Source organism: Rattus norvegicus, chromosome 4 (genome assembly GCF_036323735.1).
Source record: "Rattus norvegicus strain BN/NHsdMcwi chromosome 4, GRCr8, whole genome shotgun sequence".
In the NCBI taxonomy this organism is placed as follows: Eukaryota; Metazoa; Chordata; class Mammalia; order Rodentia; family Muridae; genus Rattus; species Rattus norvegicus.
The window spans coordinates 99,443,724-99,462,713 of NC_086022.1; the positions used below are offsets into that span (position 1 = coordinate 99,443,724).

The window sequence follows — 18,990 nt, forward strand, 5'->3', positions numbered from 1 at the left end:
TACAAGGGCACCTACATACGTAAAAGAAACCTTACTAAAGCTCAAACACACATTGCACCTCACACAATAATAGTGGGAGATTTCAACACACCACTCTCATCAATGGACAGATCATGGAAACAGAAATTAAACAGTGATGTCGACAGACTAAGAGAAGTCATGAGCCAAATGGACTTAACGGATATTTATAGAACATTCTATCCTAAAGCAAAAGGATATACCTTCTACTCAGCTCCTCATGGTACTTTCTCCAAAATTGACCATATAATTGGTCAAAAAACGGGCCTCAACAGGTACAGAAAGATAGAAATAATCCCATGCATGCTATCGGACCACCACGGCCTAAAACTGGTCTTCAATAACAATAAGGGAAGAATGCCCACATATACGTGGAAATTGAACAATGCTCTACTCAATGATAACCTGGTCAAGGAAGAAATAAAGAAAGAAATTAAAAACTTTTTAGAAGTTAATGAAAATGAAGATACAACATACCCAAACTTATGGGACACAATGAAAGCTGTGCTAAGAGGAAAACTCATAGCGCTGAGTGCCTGCAGAAAGAAACAGGAAAGAGCATATGTCAGCAGCTTGACAGCACACCTAAAAGCTCTAGAACAAAAAGAAGCAAATAAACCCAGGAGGAGTAGAAGGCAGGAAATAATCAAACTCAGAGCTGAAATCAACCAGGTAGAAACAAAAAGGACCATAGAAAGAATCAACAGAACCAAAAGTTGGTTCTTTGAGAAAATCAACAAGATAGATAAACCCTTAGCCAGACTAACGAGAGGACACAGAGAGTTCATCCAAATTAACAAAATCAGAAATGAAAAGGGAGACATAACTACAGATTCAGAGGAAATTCAAAAAATCATCAGATCTTACTATAAAAACCTATATTCAACAAAACTTGAAAATCTTCAGGAAATGGAAAATTTCCTAGACAGATACCAGGTACCGAAGTTAAATCAGGAACAGATAAACCAGTTAAACAACCCCATAACTCCTAAGGAAATAGAAGCAGTCATTAAAGGTCTCCCAACCAAAAAGAGCCCAGGTCCAGACGGGTTTAGTGCAGAATTCTATCAAACCTTCATAGAAGACCTCCTACCAATATTATCCAAACTATTCCACAAAATTGAAACAGATGGAGCACTACCGAATTCCTTCTACAAAGCCACAATTACTCTTATACCTAAACCACACAAAGACACAACAAAGAAAGAGAACTTCAGACCAATTTCCCTTATGAATATCGACGCAAAAATACTCAATAAAATTCTGGCAAACCGAATTCAAGAGCACATCAAAACAATCATCCACCATGATCAAGTAGGCTTCATCCCAGGCATGCAGGGATGGTTTAATATACGGAAAACCATCAACGTGATCCATCATATAAACAAACTGAAAGAACAGAACCACATGATCATTTCATTAGATCCTGAGAAAGCATTTGACACAATTCAACACCCCTTCATGATAAAAGTCCTGGAAAGAATAGGAATTCAAGGCCCATACCTAAACATAATAAAAGCCATATACAGCAAACCAGTTGCTAACATTAAACTAAATGGAGAGAAACTTGAAGCAATCCCACTAAAATCAGGGACTAGACAAGGCTGCCCACTCTCTCCCTACTTATTCAATATAGTTCTTGAAGTTCTAGCCAGAGCAATCAGACAACAAAAGGAGATCAAAGGGATACAGATCGGAAAAGAAGAAGTCAAAATATCACTATTTGCAGATGACATGATAGTATATTTAAGTGATCCCAAAAGTTCCACCAGAGAGCTACTAAAGCTGATAAACAACTTCAGCAAAGTGGCTGGGTATAAAATTAACTCAAATAAATCAGTTGCCTTCCTCTATACAAAAGAGAAACAAGGCGAGAAAGAAATTAGGGAAACGACACCCTTCATAATAGACCCAAATAATATAAAGTACCTCGGTGTGACTTTAACCAAGCAAGTAAAAGATCTGTACAATAAGAACTTCAAGACACTGAGGAAAGAAGTTGAAGAAGACCTCAGAAGATGGAAAGATCTCCCATGCTCATGGATTGGCAGGATTAATATAGTAAAAATGGCCATTTTACCAAAAGTGATCTACAGATTCAATGCAATCCCCATCAAAATACCAATCCAATTCTTCAAAGAGTTAGACAGAACAATTTGCAAATTCATCTGGAATAACAAAAAACCCAGGATAGCTAAAGCTATCCTCAACAATAAAAGGACTTCAGGGGGAATCACTATCCCTGAACTCAAGCAGTATTACAGAGCAATAGTGAAAAAACTGCATGGTATTGGTACAGAGACAGACAGATAGACCAATGGAATAAAATTGAAGACTCAGAAATGAACCCACACACCTATGGTCACTTGATTTTTGACAAAGGAGCCAAAACCATCCAATGGAAAAAAGATAGCATTTTCAGCAAATGGTGCTGGTTTAACTGGAGGGCAACATGTAGAAGAATGCAGATCGATCCATCCTTATCACCCTGTACAAAGCTTAAGTCCAAGTGGATCAAGGACCTCCACATCAAACCAGACACACTCAAACTAATAGAAGAAAAACTAGGGAAGCATCTGGAACACATGGGCACTGGAAAAAATTTCCTGAACAAAACACCAATGGCTTATGCTCTAAGATCAAGAATCGACAAATGGGATCTCATAAAACTGCAAAGCTTCTGTAAGGCAAAGGACATGGTGGTTAGGACAAAACGGCAACCAACAGATTGGGAAAAGGTCTTTACCAATCCTACAACAGATAGAGGCCTTAAATCCAAAATATACAAAGAACTCAAGAAGTTAGACCGCAGGAAAACAAATAACCCTATTAAAAAATGGGGTTCAGAGCTAAACAAAGAATTCACAGCTGAGGAATGCCGAATGGCTGAGAAACACCTAAAGAAATGTTCAACATCTTTAGTCTTAAGGGAAATGCAAATCAAAACAACCCTGAGATTTCACCTCACAGCAGTGAGAATCGCTAAGATCAAAGACTCAGGTGACAGCAGATGCTGGCGAGGATGTGGAGAAAGAGGAACACTCCTCCATTGTTGGTGGGATTGCAGACTGGTAAAACCATTCTGGAAATCAGTCTGGAGGTTCCTCAGAAAATTGGACAATGAACTGCCTGAGGATCCAGCTATACCTCTCTTGGGCATATACCCAAAAGATGCCTCAACATATAAAAGAGACACGTGCTCCACTATGTTCATCGCAGCCTTATTTATAATAGACAGAAAATGGAAAGAACCCAGATGCCCTTCAACAGAGGAATGGATACAGAAAATGTGGTACATCTACACAATGGAATATTACTCAGCTATCAAAAACAACGACTTTATGAAATTCGTAGGCAAATGGTTGGAACTGGAAAATATCATCCTGAGTGAGCTAACCCAATCACAGAAAGACATACATGGTATGCACTCATTGATAAGTGGCTTTTAGCCCAAATGCTTGAATTACCCTAGATCCCTAGAACAAACGAAACTCAAGACGGATGATCAAAATGTGAATGCTTCACTCCTTCTTTAAATGAGGAAAAAGAATACCCTTGTCAGGGAAGGGAGAGGCAAAGATTAAAACAGAGACTGAAGGACCACCCATTCAGAGCCTGCCCCACATGTGGCCCATACATATACAGCCACCCAATTAGACAAGATGGATGAAGCAAAGAAGTGCAGACCGACAGGAGCAGGATGTATATCGCTCCTGAGAGACACAGCCAGAATACAGCAAATACAGAGGCGAATGCCAGCAGCAAACCACTGAACTGAGAATAAGTCCCCCATTGAAGGAATCAGAGAAAGAACTGGAAGAGCTTGAAGGGGCTCGAGACCCCAAAAGTACAACAATGTCAAGCAACCAGAGCTTCCAGGGACTAAGCCACTACCTAAATACTATACATGGACTGACCCTGGACTCTGACCCCATAGGTAGCAATGAATATCCTAGTAAGAGCACCAGTGGAAGGGGAAGCCCTGGGTCCTGCTAAGTCTGAACCCCCAGTGAACTAGACTATGGGGGGAGGGCGGCAATGGGGGGAAGGTTGGGAGGGGAACAGCCATAAGGAAGGGGAGGGGGGAGGGGGATGTTTGCCCGGAAACCGGGAAAGGGAATAACACTTGAAATGTATATAAGAAATACTCAAGTTAATAAAAAAAAAAAAGAAACACTATGAGTAAATGGAAAAGTATTATTGTAAATTTCTGCTCTTTATAGAAAAGTTGTATAGGCCAGACTATACTGTAAACCTAAAGAGATTATAGCAAAAATGTCAGCTTATAATACATTGTGAGCTTGCTAAATTAATAAATGATAAATACCAAGGTTATATTTCTATTAAATGCTTGTTTTGGATTCTAATTGTCTTTTACTTTGAAACCGAATGCACAGATTGCATGTTCCTGGCTAGATATAATCATTTGACTTGATAAACAACACTTAAATCATTTTGGCTTGCAGTGTGTGGATATGCTCATCTAGAAATAATCATTTGGATTGTAATACTATACTGCTTTAATATGGGAAAATGTTAATCACTGACTACAAAGGAGATAAGGAAAATTGAAAACAAATTTTAATAAGTATTTGTTGAAATACTTGAAAAATGATTATGTAACATCTGAAACGTGTATATGAATGTTCTGAAATTCAGTATAAATAAAGGTGGCTCAAGCTATTTGAGCCACTTGCTGGAACAAGTGATTAGAGTCCTCCTTTATTGCAGACTCCACCTATCTGTTCAGTGTTTGTTACTGTACTTATCAGATGGGAACTCTAGCAATTTTTTGAGATAAAGCACTTAAGCGTCTGGTGTTGTCCAGATCGACAGTTTTAACCACTTTCTTTTCCTATTGACCATCACATATTTTTATACTATTGCCACTACTGATATAGAAAATACTTTATGTGATTTTTTTCAACAATGAGAAGCCTGCCTGAACTTCCCTCCATGTATACTGTAACAATAACCCGGGTTTTGCATATTGCTTCCTAGGTCAGACCACATTCTTTCCTGGTAGTCTGATTTAAAGCTTCAGTTGTCACCTTACAGTTATTGATCTGTCTCCTCAGGCTGACTCCTCAAAATGAAATTGTCTTTTATGTTGGTTTTTGAGATTCATGGTAAAAATAGAGTGTTCTTACATGCATACTGTTTATATGTAAGTAGATTGTCCTTAGTCTATGAGATAAGGACTCTTGTCATATCTGTGAGAGGGAGCATACAGATGGGAAATAACATGTTTTTAATGAAGATTATGGAACAGATAGACTGAATGAGTAATTTTAGTTAAGCCTAGAATGCCTTGAAGGCTTTCATTTCAGTTTTTGTGTGTGAAGAGAGAGAAATTGTGTGAGCAATAAATTCTATGTAAAATAAAATCTCATTTGAAATAATTATCAAAAAGAAATCACAAAGATTGTTCATGGAGTATACTTCTCTGTCATTAATTTAGATTAATTTTAATTGTGATATCCCTGCCCATCAGCCTTTGGGATTAAGCTTTTATGTCGTGCAGGTCTACTTAGAGCCTCATATAAAGTAGTTGAATCATATTTCATTGCTACCTTCAGAAGCCAGGCCAGTCTCCACAGATCCTAATCGACAAGATTAGCAACTGATTTTTTGGATTCCTAGACATTTCAGTAACAGTGTTTCAGGCACAGATTTCACAGTCAAGATCAGCAAAATAGAGACTGAGGTTTAAGTAGTTTATTACTGCTTCAAAGGTACAATTGCTCCTTCCACAGTGATGCCATAATAAATATGTCCTTCCCTGTGGTGGCTCAGCTGCCAGCTGTATAGTTTACCTATGACACAGAGAAGTTCTGAAGAACTCCAGATTATGGGTTGCAGCTGAAGGCATGTGCACCTTGGGTACAGCCCAAGGTCTTACATTGGTCTTACATTTATATGTTTCATAGACTACAATAACGATGACATTGCATCTGCCTCAGGAGAATGGTGAACAGATGCCTTCTCAGCAACCAGGAATGACAGAGGTGAATCTGATTGCAAACCCATTCTGTTCCTACAAGCTAGTCTGTCACCCAGTATTTTCTAGTATAGCTGGAGGGAAACTGAGATGTATTCCTTCATTAAAGTGGCTCTTTTACTATATACATACTCCATGTGATACATTCATGATTTTCACTTAAATACCTTTTTATTAACATAAGTATTGCATATTCTACTCTGCTTTGTTCACTATCTGTAAAGTACATTCATTGACTCCATAGCCTGCAGATCTATTTTAGTCAGAAAATCGTTCTTTTCTGATGAATAGCGTTTTATCTCCAGCCAAATATAGAAATTATTGTTTTATTTCAAATTGTATACACTATAGATATATATGAATATATTTATGCCAGCATTTTCTGATTGCTTTGAATATATGCTTCCAATTTGCTTTTGGATTTTGCTTTTATGGATTGGTAGTACTTATTTTTCTACTAGAGTCGTGAAAAATTCATGAATTTAAACCTATTTCCCGGTTAAATTAGCATTCTTTTGTTTCCAGAGAGTGATTAATTTTCTTTCATGTGTGAGTCTTTCTATTAATAGTAATATATGGTTGGAAGGGAATATTTTTGCTCCTATTTTTTTTCTGCCAGAACTTTGACTAGATTACACAATTATTTTCTCACCATTGGAATATATACCATTATGAAAGTAGTGTCAGTCTAATAGGATTGTTGAGGGTAGATAGTTGAACTTCAGTGGTGTCACATTTCCCTAGGACTTGTTCATTATGTTTTCACTCTGTCATTTCCTTTTCTGGTTTTCCATGGTGTTCCTGGATAATCAATCCTCATAGCAGAAGGAATTTTGGGGAAGGTGGAGTGAGCAGTTGGGTAGGCAATTAGGATCACGGTACTCTACTTCCAAAATCAATTTTTAAAGGAACTGTAAACCACTTCTGGTTCTTAATGTCTTTCTACCCTTATTCTGTAATAGTTCCTGAGCCTTAGAAACAAGATGCTAAACTTTTGGCTAAGTATAGCACTGACACTTACTCTGCATTTGACCTTTTGTGTGTCTCTATGTCAGCCATTACAACTGCACAAAGAAAATTTTCTAGGGTGGTTTTAGAGGTGCACTACTTTATGTATAGAAAGATATAAATTTAAAGGGTAGATTGTTGACACTGAGTTCATTTCACAAAATAACAATAATAAGTTGACACCTGATTCTGGTGAACTTTGAAGTATTGTTCTTGAACACACCTCAGAATTAGGTATTCTAGCATGTATTCCTTCTTGTGGGCAAGACATTAAAAATCTAATTTTAAACAGCTTTTGCATAACCTATAACATCTTGGCTGCTATGTTACATAGTCAAGTCTTTCATCCACGGTCATTATTGATATCATAGATTTCACAGTTGGACAAAATTTTGGTAGTTTTTGTCCCCTTACCAGCTCACATAACACCTTTCAGTACTATGTAAACCAGTCACAAGTAAATCTCTCCTCCATGGTAAATACTACATATCCTTACAACTGTGCCAAATGTCTTTAGAAATAGAATTTCACATTAAAATTCTGGTGAGGAACTGTCTTTGCTTGCATACTATAATTGTGATAACCTCCATGAGCAGAAGAAAAGGTTTATTTGGACATATGGTTCAAGAGTGTAAGAGTCCATGGAGGCTAGAGCAGCAACTGAGAGCCTACATTTTGAACTAAAATTAGGAATTAAAGAACAAATATGTAATGTTGAATAGCTTTAAAATTTCAAAGCTTACTCTATACTCACTCACACACTTCCTCCAACAAGGTGTTACCTCCAAAATTTACAGTGAAAATAACAGGAGACTATTACTCAAATACTTGAAATTGTGGGATAATTCTTGTTCAAACCAGTATAGCAACAAGTAATAATGTCAAACATCCCTATTTTTTAATGATCTTCAGTGTATCTCTCTGGTCTCTCTCTCTCTCTCTCTCTCTCTCTCTCTCTCTCTCTCTCTCTCTCTCTCTTACACAGACACACACACACACACACACACACACACTCACTCTCTCTTTCTACATTCCATCTTTTATTTCCCTCCTGGCCCACCTTCTGACTAATACACAACCCACATGCCCCCCCCCATCTCCATGAGTAGGTCACCACCCCACCCATCCCACCCACCCCACCAGACCTCTAAACTCCATGGGAGCCTATAGTCTTTTGAGGGTTACGTACTTCTTCTCTGACTGAACCCAGACCAGGTTGTCCCCTGCTGTATATGTATTGGGGGTCTCATATCATGTCTGGTTGGTGATTCAACATCTGAGATATCTCAGGGGTCCAGGATAAGTGACACTGCTCATCCCTCTACAGGGTTGCCCTACTCCGTAGCTTCTTCCGGCTGTTCCCTAATTCAACTAGAGGGATCAGCAGATTCAATTCATTGGTTGGGTGCACATATCTGCATCTGACTCTTTCAGCTGCTTATTGGGACTTTTAGAGGACAGTCACATTAGCTTCATTTGTGTGAGTGCCCCGTAGCCTCAGTAAGGGTGACAGGACTTGGGGCCACCCCTTGAGCTGGAACTCACTTTGGGCCTGTCGCTAGACCTTTTCTTCTCCATTTCCATCCCCGCATTTCTTTCAGACATGAAGATTTTGGGATTAGTGTTTTGACAGTGTGATAGCAATCCATCTCTCACTTGGTGCCCAGTCTTTCTGCTGGAAGTGGGCTCTACAAGATCCCTCTCCATACTGTAGTATATTTCATTTGGGCGTCCTCTTTGAGTTCTGAGAGTCCCCTCCTTCCAGCTCTCTGGTACATTTTGGATGGTACTTCCAACACTTTACCTCCTGTGTTCGCCTGTTTCCATTCATTATGGTGACCTTCAGGGCTTCAGTCTTTTTCTCCCACCTACTACCAGATTACATTCTCTCTCAACCCCCATATTTTTCCCTCCTCTGTCCCACCCTCCCTCCTCCTTTGTGGTTGCTTTCTTCTGCCTCCCTAGGGGGACTGAGGCATCCTCACTTGTGCACTTCAACTTGTTGACTTTTTGAAGTTCTGTGGACTGTATCTTGGATATTCTGTACTTTTTTTTGTGGCTAATAACCACTTATTCGTGAGTACACTTGAAACAATTCCACTAAAATCAGGGACAGGACAAGGAAGCCACAATCCCCATATGTATTCAATACAGTACTCAAAGCTAGAACAATAAGACAACAAAAGGAGACTAAGGGGATACACATTAGGAAAGTATAAATAAAGTATCACTATTTGCAGATGATATGATAGTATATACAAGTGACCCCAAAATTCTACCAGAGAACTTCTTCCACGGATAAACACCTTTAGCAAAGTGGCCAGATATAAAATTAACTGTAACAGATCAGTAACCTTCTTCTACTCAAAGGATAAAAGGGCTGAGAGTGAATAAAGGAAAACAACACAATTGATAATAGGCACAAATAATAAAAAGTATCTTGGTGTGAATCTATCCAAGCAAGTAAAGATCTGTATGACAATGACTTCAAGTCTCTAAAAAAAGAAATTGAGGAAGATCTCAGAAATTGGAGAGATCTGCCATGCTCATAGGGTGTATATGTTCTATAGCCTGCAAGTAGCAGAACTTGTCGACTATGGTCATGTGGCTCTGGCATTAGAGTGAAAAAATAGGAAGGACTACAGGGACAACTGATGCTTGTTAGCTGGACCTAAGAAATTAGTGATTAATACAGGACCAGAATCACTAAGGTGAAATCTTTTGGGATGTATTTTCTGAGAGTACAAAGAATCTATGTTCCAGAGATTGCAAAAGTCTGACCTTGTGCTGCTGCAGTACTAGGTAATATAAAGGGTCACCAATGTGGTACTTTTTTGGAAGGGATGAGGGGTCATGAAGAGTCGCAGAAGCTTGATAGTTTGAGCGACTATGTAAGGTCATTAGTGAAGGCGATTAAACTTGGTTGTGATTGATGGCCCAGGAGTAAAGGGGAAATGAAGAGGATTTGAAGCTTGGCATCATGAAAAGAGCCTATGAGAGCTTTGGTAAAGCCTAGTTGCAGTAGAAAAGCCCAACGTATTGCAGATAGTACCATGAAATGATCACTAGGGACATCAGTGGCAGTGGGATGGATCAACCTGAGTTAGAATGTTAAAGAGGGCAAAAACTGGAGAAATGATGCAAGTCCTTTGCAGAAGCCCAGAAGAACATGTGTGGATCACATTGAATCACAAAGCTGTAACACTGAAATTGCCCTGGAGACCCCAAGATTTTTGAGATGCTGGAACCATAGGATGTCAGCTGAGGAATGCTTCTACAGGGAGTGGAATCAGCCCAGAAAAAGAAGTCAACAAAGATGAAAAAGGACTTGGAGATCTGAAAACCGCTTTGACATCAGACTTGAAAATGTAGAATTTGGATTTTTCCCCACTGATTTCCCATCTTGATTGGGGGTTACTTTTAAGTTGAATCTATCTCAGAAGAGACTTCGAACTTTGGATTTTTAACATTTTTGAGACTACTATTGACTATGGAGATTTTGGAAGTTGGAATAAATGTACTTTTATTATGCTATTGCTAGATATGACCCATAGACTCATGTGTTTGAAAAAGTCTACGGTGACCAGGAAGTAGAATATGATGGTTTATATATGCTTGGACCAGGAATTGATACTATTAGGAGATGTGACATGCTTCTACCTTTAATTCATGATGTTCCCATAGATATTTTAAGAATCCTTCCAAAACATATAAGAGATATATATTTTCGATGGCATATATCATTATTTTATTGAGAAATATAAACTGGAAATATAAATTGGAAGAGAACCCACAATAAATTACTAGGGTTAGACTGTTCAGATTTTAACTGACTATCATATAATTGAATTTGGTAAAAGTATTCAGTTCAGAACTTATGAGAAGACTCAATATGTTTTAATGTTTAAATTAAACCACTTTTTCAGATTCTGCATATACTCAGAATTAATCATGCTAATTAATATTATTTAATATAATAAAATGCTGCAAAGTAGCTTTTATCAGCGTAATTTATTACAAAGTTCCCATGCTGACTCACATTACAGAGTAAAACAGAAATCTTTTTGGTACACAAAAAGAGGAAGCTTATTATGTTGTTAAGTATTAGGAATTTCCTACATTTTCTTTTTGTTTTTATATTTTTTAATTGGTTATTTTATTTATTTACATTTCACATGTTATCCCCTTTACCAATTTCCCTTCCACAAGCTTCCTATCCTCTCCCTTCTCCACTGCCTCTATAAGGATGCTTCAGTAACTGTCCTTCAACTCCCTTCTTAGTGCCCTAACATTCCTCTATGCTGGCTAATCAAGATATCACAGGACCAAGGGGCTCCCCTTCCATTGATGCCAGTTAAGGTAATCCTCCGCTACATATCTGGGTTGAACCATGGATGCCTCCCCCATCTGCAATCTTGGGTTGGTGGCTTAGTCCTTGGGAGCTTTGGGGGGGGTCTGTTTGGTTGATATTCTTGTCTACTTATGGAGTTACAAACCCCTTCAGCTCCTTCTGTCCTTGCCCTAACATATCCATTGGGCTCTCTACTCTCAGTCTGATGTTTGATGCATGCATCCACTTCTGTACTGGTCAGGCTTTGGCAGAGTCTCTCAGGGGATAGCCATACCAGGCTCCTGTCAGCAAGCACTTCTTGGCATCAGCAATAGTGTCTGGGTTTGATTCCATGGTATGGATCCCTAGATGGAGCAGTCATGGCCCTCCCTTCAGACTCAGCTTCACTCTTTGCCCTTACATTACCTCTTGACAGGAGGAATTCTGGATTAACATGTTTGAGGAGGGTGGGTTTCCTCATTCTTCAACCAGGGACTGTGCCTATCCACTGGTGTATTAGTCAGGCTTTTACTGCTGTGAACAGACAATACATTATCATCAAGGCTAGAACATTGCAACATCTAGGCCGGTGTGGTGCAGGAGGATCTGAGCGTTCTAGAACTTCATCTGAAGGCTCCTAGTGGATGACTGACTTCCAGGTACCTAGGGTGAGGGTCTTAAAGCCCACAACCACAGTGACATGCCTATTCCAACAAGGCGATACCTCCACATAGTGCCACTCCATGGGCCAAGTGTATTCAAATCCTGACATTCTACGCCCTTGCTCCCATAGACATATTCAAACATATGAGTCTATGCGGCCCATACCTAAACATAGCATAATGCAAAATACATTTATTCCAACTTCAGAATTCTCCATAATCTGTAGCAATCTCAAAAATTTTAAAGTCCAAATCTCAGTCTCTTCTGAGATTCATCCAATCACTTAACTGTAATTCCCAAAGCAAGACCAGGAACCATTTGGGCAAACACCAAACTCTTCATCTCTGTTTCTCATGTCAAAGCAGTCTTCCGATCTCCTACGCCTTTTACAGCAGTGTTGACTACAACAAAGTGATTTCTCCTGTGCTCTTTCCACTCCCTCTTAAAAACATTCCTTAGCAAGTATCCCATGGCTCTGGCTTCTTTAATATCTTGGGAATTCCAAGTCAACTTCAATGTTATAGCTTCTTATTTCAATGTCTGGGATCAACAAATAATCATCTGGCCTCCTCCAAAATGTTGGTGTCAAAACCCCATTTCTGTCATCTGTAGCTCAAGTGGATCCATTCCACTGCCACTGCTGTCCTTAGTTTTCATTTTGTCGTATTGGCATCTCCATTATGCTGGGTCTTCCACTGCAACTAAGCTTCACCAATAGCCTCTCATAGGCTATCATCATGTTGCCAAACCTCAACTCTTTTGAATGAACCCCTCAGTCCCGAGGCATAAACTGCCCTGAGGCTGTATCTTCACAGATGGCCTTACAGAGCTTCTCACAGTGTCAAGTCTCAGCTGCTTTTCATGATCCATTCATGCCTCCAAAATCAGTAACACTCTTACACATTAGCAAGTACAGCTTTAGTACAAGGTACAACCTTGGCTATCTCTGGAACACAGCTTCTTTTTGCTTTCAGAAAACACTTCCCAAAAGATTTCACCTCAGTGATGCTGGTCTCTTCTTAATCACCGCTAATTTCTTAGCTCCAACTAACCAGCATCAATTGACCTTGTGGTCCCTTCTAGTCTGTACTCTAAAGCCAGAGAAACATGGACAAAGCTGCCAAATCCTGTTATTGCTGGAGCTGGAACATGGCTCCCTTGTTCTATTACTTTATCACCAGCTCTCAGTTTTGCATCCCATTCACTGCTTAAGCGTGGCTGTCCTAGAACTTGCTGTGTAGACTGACTTTGAACTACATGCCTGTCTCCGAAGTGTGGGGATTAAAGATATGGTCCAAAAGTATGGATATAAATTTTTCTTCACCAAGAATTTCTGGGTTCTAGACTGGCCTTGAACTCAGACATCTGCTTGTCTTTACCTCCTGGGATTAAATACTTGTACTACTGTTCCTGGTCCTAAATTTAGCTAGGTGGGATCTTGCCCGAAGGTTGTTACTCCCTTAATTCAGTGTAATATCCTTGAAAATAAAATTCAATTCCTTTTCACTTCCTGGTATCCCTTTGATACTGAAATCATATATTTTGTATTTTTCCTTTCTCAGGTTTTTCCTTTTCTTTAAAATTCTCTTCATAAGAGTATACTTTAATAATCACACAACAGAATTTACACTAAGCTGTTTTGAGAATACCTTTTTTCAAAGCAATTAATCTAAATATCTTCAACTTAGCCCCAGATAGACTCTTCAGTCAATGGCAAAAAAACAGCCACACTTTTCCTCAAGAAAAAGAAAACCTGTCTCTAGGCCATATATTGAAATTCTCCACTGAAACCTTTTGGGCCATTGCCTCACAATTTAAATCACTCTCAGTTACAAAGTCTACTATGTTACCCATAAAGCCCCATTTAAAGCAATCTATTGCTTTCCAAATCCAAAGTCCCCAAATCCACATTCTTCCAAACAGAAGCATATTCAGTCCTCTCAAAGTACTATTCCAGATCCTGGTACCAACCTCTGTCTTAGGGTTTTACTGCTCTGAAGAGACACCATAACCAAGCCAAGTCTTCTACAGGACAACATTTAATTGGGGCTAGCATGGAGGTCCAGGGGTTCAGTTCATTAACATCAAGGCAGGAACGTGGCAGCATCCAGGCAGGCATGTTGCAAGAGTATATGATCGTTCTATATCTTCATCTGAAGTCTGCTAGTGAACAGACTTCCAGGCAGCTAGGGTCCTGAAGCCAACATCTACAGTAACATACTTAATCTAACAAGGACAAAACTCCACACACTGCCACTCCCTCACCCTCACATATTCAAAGCATTACAACAGGATATGTTTTCTACATATGTTCTTTCTCCCTTTGTTGGGTATTTTACCTAATCTCTTCCCTGTTGGGGCCTTGGAACCTCTTGGGGCCCTGGCATCAAGGACTTTTTAGTGATTGTCACCCATTTCCTCTTTCCCCACTGCTACATACTGCATTTCAAATTCCTCACCTTCTGTACTTCTCCCAGATAGCCTCCTATATCTGAACTGCACCCCCTTTTTCCTTCACCTCCTCTCTCCCTCCCAGAACCCTCTCTCCCTCAACTTCCTGAGATTATCTTCTTCTCCCTTCTGAGTAGGACTGTAGTATCTGCACTTTCGTGTGTTCTTCCTCCTTCTTGGGTTGGATATGGCCTGTGGGTTGTACACTTTCAATTTTCTGATAAATTAAAGTGTCTTGTGGTAAACCAATGTCAATGACATCTTAGTTTGTTGACACTCAAAAAAGTCAGTCTCTGAGGATGAAGAGGTAACTAAATTCTCATTATGTATGCAGAAATAGTGCGTACAGTGATGCTGGTATCAAAACCTGTGCATTGAATCCAGCACAGACATTCTTGCATGGTTAAAAATGGAGAACTTTTAAAATAGGAGGTTTAAAAGAGTAATGTTCAGCCTATACTATTGGATCATTATTGAGATAATGAGTAAGAAACTTTTCCCCTGCACCATGCCGCTGAGGCCTGGGTAAAAATGGGGATAGGATACTTCGGGTGAGGGGATACAGAAACTTGTGTCTTCAATACTAAGGGATGTTGAACTAGGTCACGCACTATAGGTATTGTGAGAATCTGAGAGACAAGTACCTAAGAAGTATGCCAGGTGCTGCAGTGTCTGCTCTACTAAGCTTGTTTCTTAATGTTCTTGAAGGTTCATAGCCAAAAAGACCAGCAATGATGCCATAGCATGATAGGATCTTAGTCCATGTATGGTCCATTTAGGGAAAAATGACTGTTGTGAAGTAAATTGATATGAGAATTATGCCATTTGTATATACATAATTATTAAAATATTGTTTAAATATTTCACTTCTATATAACATTATTAGTAATTCTGACTAAATATACATGAATATTAATATCAATTCATTGTGACATCATCACAAACACTTCCACAGAGCATCAGCTTTATTACATAGTCACATTTCCTTTTCCCTATGAACAGTCAGGGAATAGATCATTGGTGATCTGTCAGAGACAAGTTGGGAATGGTACTGAAGCTGCCATTCCTTGCTTCTTCCCATACCTCCCCCCATTCAAGGCACATATGTGAGGCCTGGTTTCTGAACCTGCCTGTCAACCAGGAAGCATGAGCTGCCCCAGAGTCAAATCTGCCTGCCTCACTAAAACCTTACAGGATCTGTGCAGCAGAAAATACCCACCTCCGTTTTAAAATAAATAATTGTCATGGATTACTCTTTCTGGAACATTCTTTACACTATTAGTTCCCTCTCATTCTAAACAACCATCCTACCAATTGTACAAAATGATTTGTCTCAACAGACTGTTTAAACACATAATACTTGTACTGTCTCACAGTAACAATCCTTTGGGGAAGAGGCCTAATTTTCTTTAACCTCTAATTTCTATTAAAAGAATGTTATTACCTTCTCTGAGGTTTGTGTCCCTCATATTTGATACCAGCTGTAGGGTCCCTGCAAATATTATGGCTAGCAGAGAAACCAACAAAGTGTAGCAAGAAGGAAAATCTAGTAAGAATGAAGTAATTAGCTGATGGTATTTGAAATGTCTAAAGTCTTGACAACAGGGCAGTATATTTTAAACATATTTAAGCACAGTATAACATTGAGAACAAAATCTTTTATCTCAATTTCATGTGCATAATGAACCTAAGACATGACAACATTGAAACTCCTTTGCAAAGTACATGTGACTTCTCCCCTAAGGGTGGATTCAATTGACTGAGAAAGGAAACTAAAGATTAAGGTCTATGAAGGGAGATTCTAGGAAACCTGGGTGAGGCCTTATAGATAGAAAAGGTCATCAGGTTACAAAGCACATAGATTATCAGTACTATGAATGAAAATCAAGTATACATTTCCTCTGCTCAGGAGACACATGTATGTGATTAACACTCCTAGTTTCTCCAGTGCTTATCTGAGAGCACTAGCGCCCTCTGTAACTAGAAGAGGATTGTTATTTTTGCAGTCACAAGAAGCTGTCCGGGTAATTTTCTCTATTTGTATTGCCACACAAACCCAGGCCTTTGCATATTATTCCCCAGGGAGGACCCACCCCTGCCAGTGTTAGATAAAAAGGTTGGTTGTCATCTTACTGTGAGTGAATGTTCTTCCCAGGCTTCCTCATCAAAATGAAGTGGCCTGTTAGACTGTTGGTGCTGTTCTTCTGGATTCCTGGTGAGGACAGAGGGAAGTGAGAGAGGAGAATGGGAAGGGAGCACAAGTCCCGGGTCATACTTCTCACATTATGTATTGTGTCATGTATGAGTAGACAGTTATTATCCTTCAGGATAGGGCCTGTGTGTATCTGTGAGCCGGAGGTCCCGGATGGGAGAGAACCTGTGCTATGATGAACATCATGACATGGATGGACTGGGATGATCTAAGTAATGTACAGAAGTACCTGGTGCTTCATTTTCACTTGTTGTGTTAGGACTGGAATTTTAATATCTTAAAAAATTTGTATGTAAAAATAAACGTCAGTTGAAATAAATAACAAAAAATCACAAGATTGTTCATGAAGTTTGTGTGTAACTCTGTACTTTCATTATTTCAGCTTCCAGAGGTGATGTTGTGATGACACAAACTCCAGTCTCCCTGTCTGTCAGCCTTGGAGGTCAAGTCTCTATCTCTTGCCGGTCTAGTCAGAGCTTTGTACACAGTGATGGAAATACCTATTTGAATTGGTACCTGCAGAAGCCCGGCCAATCTCCACAGCTCCTCATCTATAAGGTTTCCAACCGATTATCTGGGGTCCCAGATAGGTTCAGTGGTAGTGGTTCAGGGACAGATTTCACCCTCAAGATCAGCAGAGTAGAGCATGATGATTTGGGAGTTTATTACTGCGGCCAAGCTTCAAAAATTCCTCCCACAGTGATGCAGACCCTAACAAAAATGTTCTTGCTTGGGGCATCGCAGCTGTCAAATAAGTTGCTCATCTGTTTGAGAGAGAGGTATTGAGGAACTGAAGATTATGGGTACAGCTGAGGGCATGTACATGTTGGCTACAGCTCACTGATCAATGATTTCTGGCTTTTGGGACTTTTATTATAAGGAAGTTTCCTATATTTAACATTATGAACCTGTTATTTCTAGAGGATCATTATTCACCATTGAATTAGAAAATAATGTGCTTCTGTGGTATTCCTTTGTACATTCTTACCTTTGTTTACTCTTCAGTATCATTTCCTTTCATATTTCCTGTCATATCCTTGTAGAAACTTATTGTCCACTAGTATTCTCACTGTCTACTTTTACAATATACATGCATACAGATACATTCTACAGTTAGGGTCTGAAAACCTAAAACAACCAAAGCAGGAGACAAGTCCACACAAAGCATGGTATTTACTTGAATTAGGCAGTAAAACCTGACCAGTCAGTGACAGGAGCATAGACTCGGGAGCTGCATGTGTTCCCAAAATTCATCTTAGCAATTATTTCAACAGTAAAATAGAAAGACCCACAAGCATCTGTGCCAAAAATTTAATACAATTTTTCATCATTCAGAATCATTTATTCTTTTGTGATTAGGAAGAGGCATTCATTATATTTTGGCACACAAAAAAGAATAAGGAACAAGTAGGTCAGCAATTTTAGAAAGTCCCAGCTTCCTTATATCCAGGTAACTTGAATGTAATTTTACCTTATGATCGAATGGTCTGAAAACAAAATGGTGGTACTTAATGCCTCACTTGATCCCTACACCACTACCTCTTCCTCTCTTTAAGGCATATTCTCAATTACTTTATCATCTTATCTTTCTAACTTCAAACCATTACACACTTCAGATAAGTCATTCAAATTTCAGTATTTAAAGTTAGGATCCACTTATAAAAGTGAACAAATGACATTGATCTTTGTCACTCAGTATTAATTTTTTGATAGGTCCAGATATTTTTTTTCAAATTTCCTCATTTCAGTTCTCTTTGTAGCTGAATCAAATTTCACTTGGATGAGTATCACTTTTCCTTTCTTTCGTTGTTTTTTTTTTGCGTTTTTATTGGATATTTTACGTAATTACATTTCAAACATTATCACCTTTCCTGGATACCCTCTCACTCATCCCTTCTCCCCAGTTCTATGAGTATGCTCCCTCTCCCAGTCACCCAGTCCCAATTCATCACCCTGGCATTCCTCTACACTGGAGAAACAAGCCTTCAGATGAACAAGGGCTTCCCCTCATTTTGATCCCAGACAATTTCATCCTCTGCTACATATGCAGCTGGAGCCATGGGTTGCCCCGTGTATACTCTTTGGTTGGTGGTTTAGTCCCTGGCAGCTCTGGAGTGTCTGGTTGGTTGCTATTTTTGTTCTCCCTGTGGTATTACAACCCCCTTCACCTACCTCATTCCTTTTTCTACTTCCTTCATTGGGAACCCTATTCTTGTTCCAAAGCTCAAAATGGCCAAGTATAAGTAACCGGCTTCATGATGCTCAAGAAGAAGAAAGACCAAAGTTTGCTTCATTGCTTCTTAGAAG

At 39.2% G+C, this 18,990-nt stretch overlaps 1 gene segment (V, D, J or C); it reads left to right on the forward strand.

Annotated features, from left to right (window-relative positions):
- The first annotated feature begins 16,580 nt into the window (after window positions 1-16,580).
- Window positions 16,581-17,469, forward strand: Igkvl2 (immunoglobulin kappa variable like 2). The segment is given in 2 exon segments: window positions 16,581-16,686; window positions 17,066-17,469. Coding segments are annotated over 2 exon segments (477 nt in total).
- The last annotated feature ends 1,521 nt before the right edge of the window (window positions 17,470-18,990 follow it).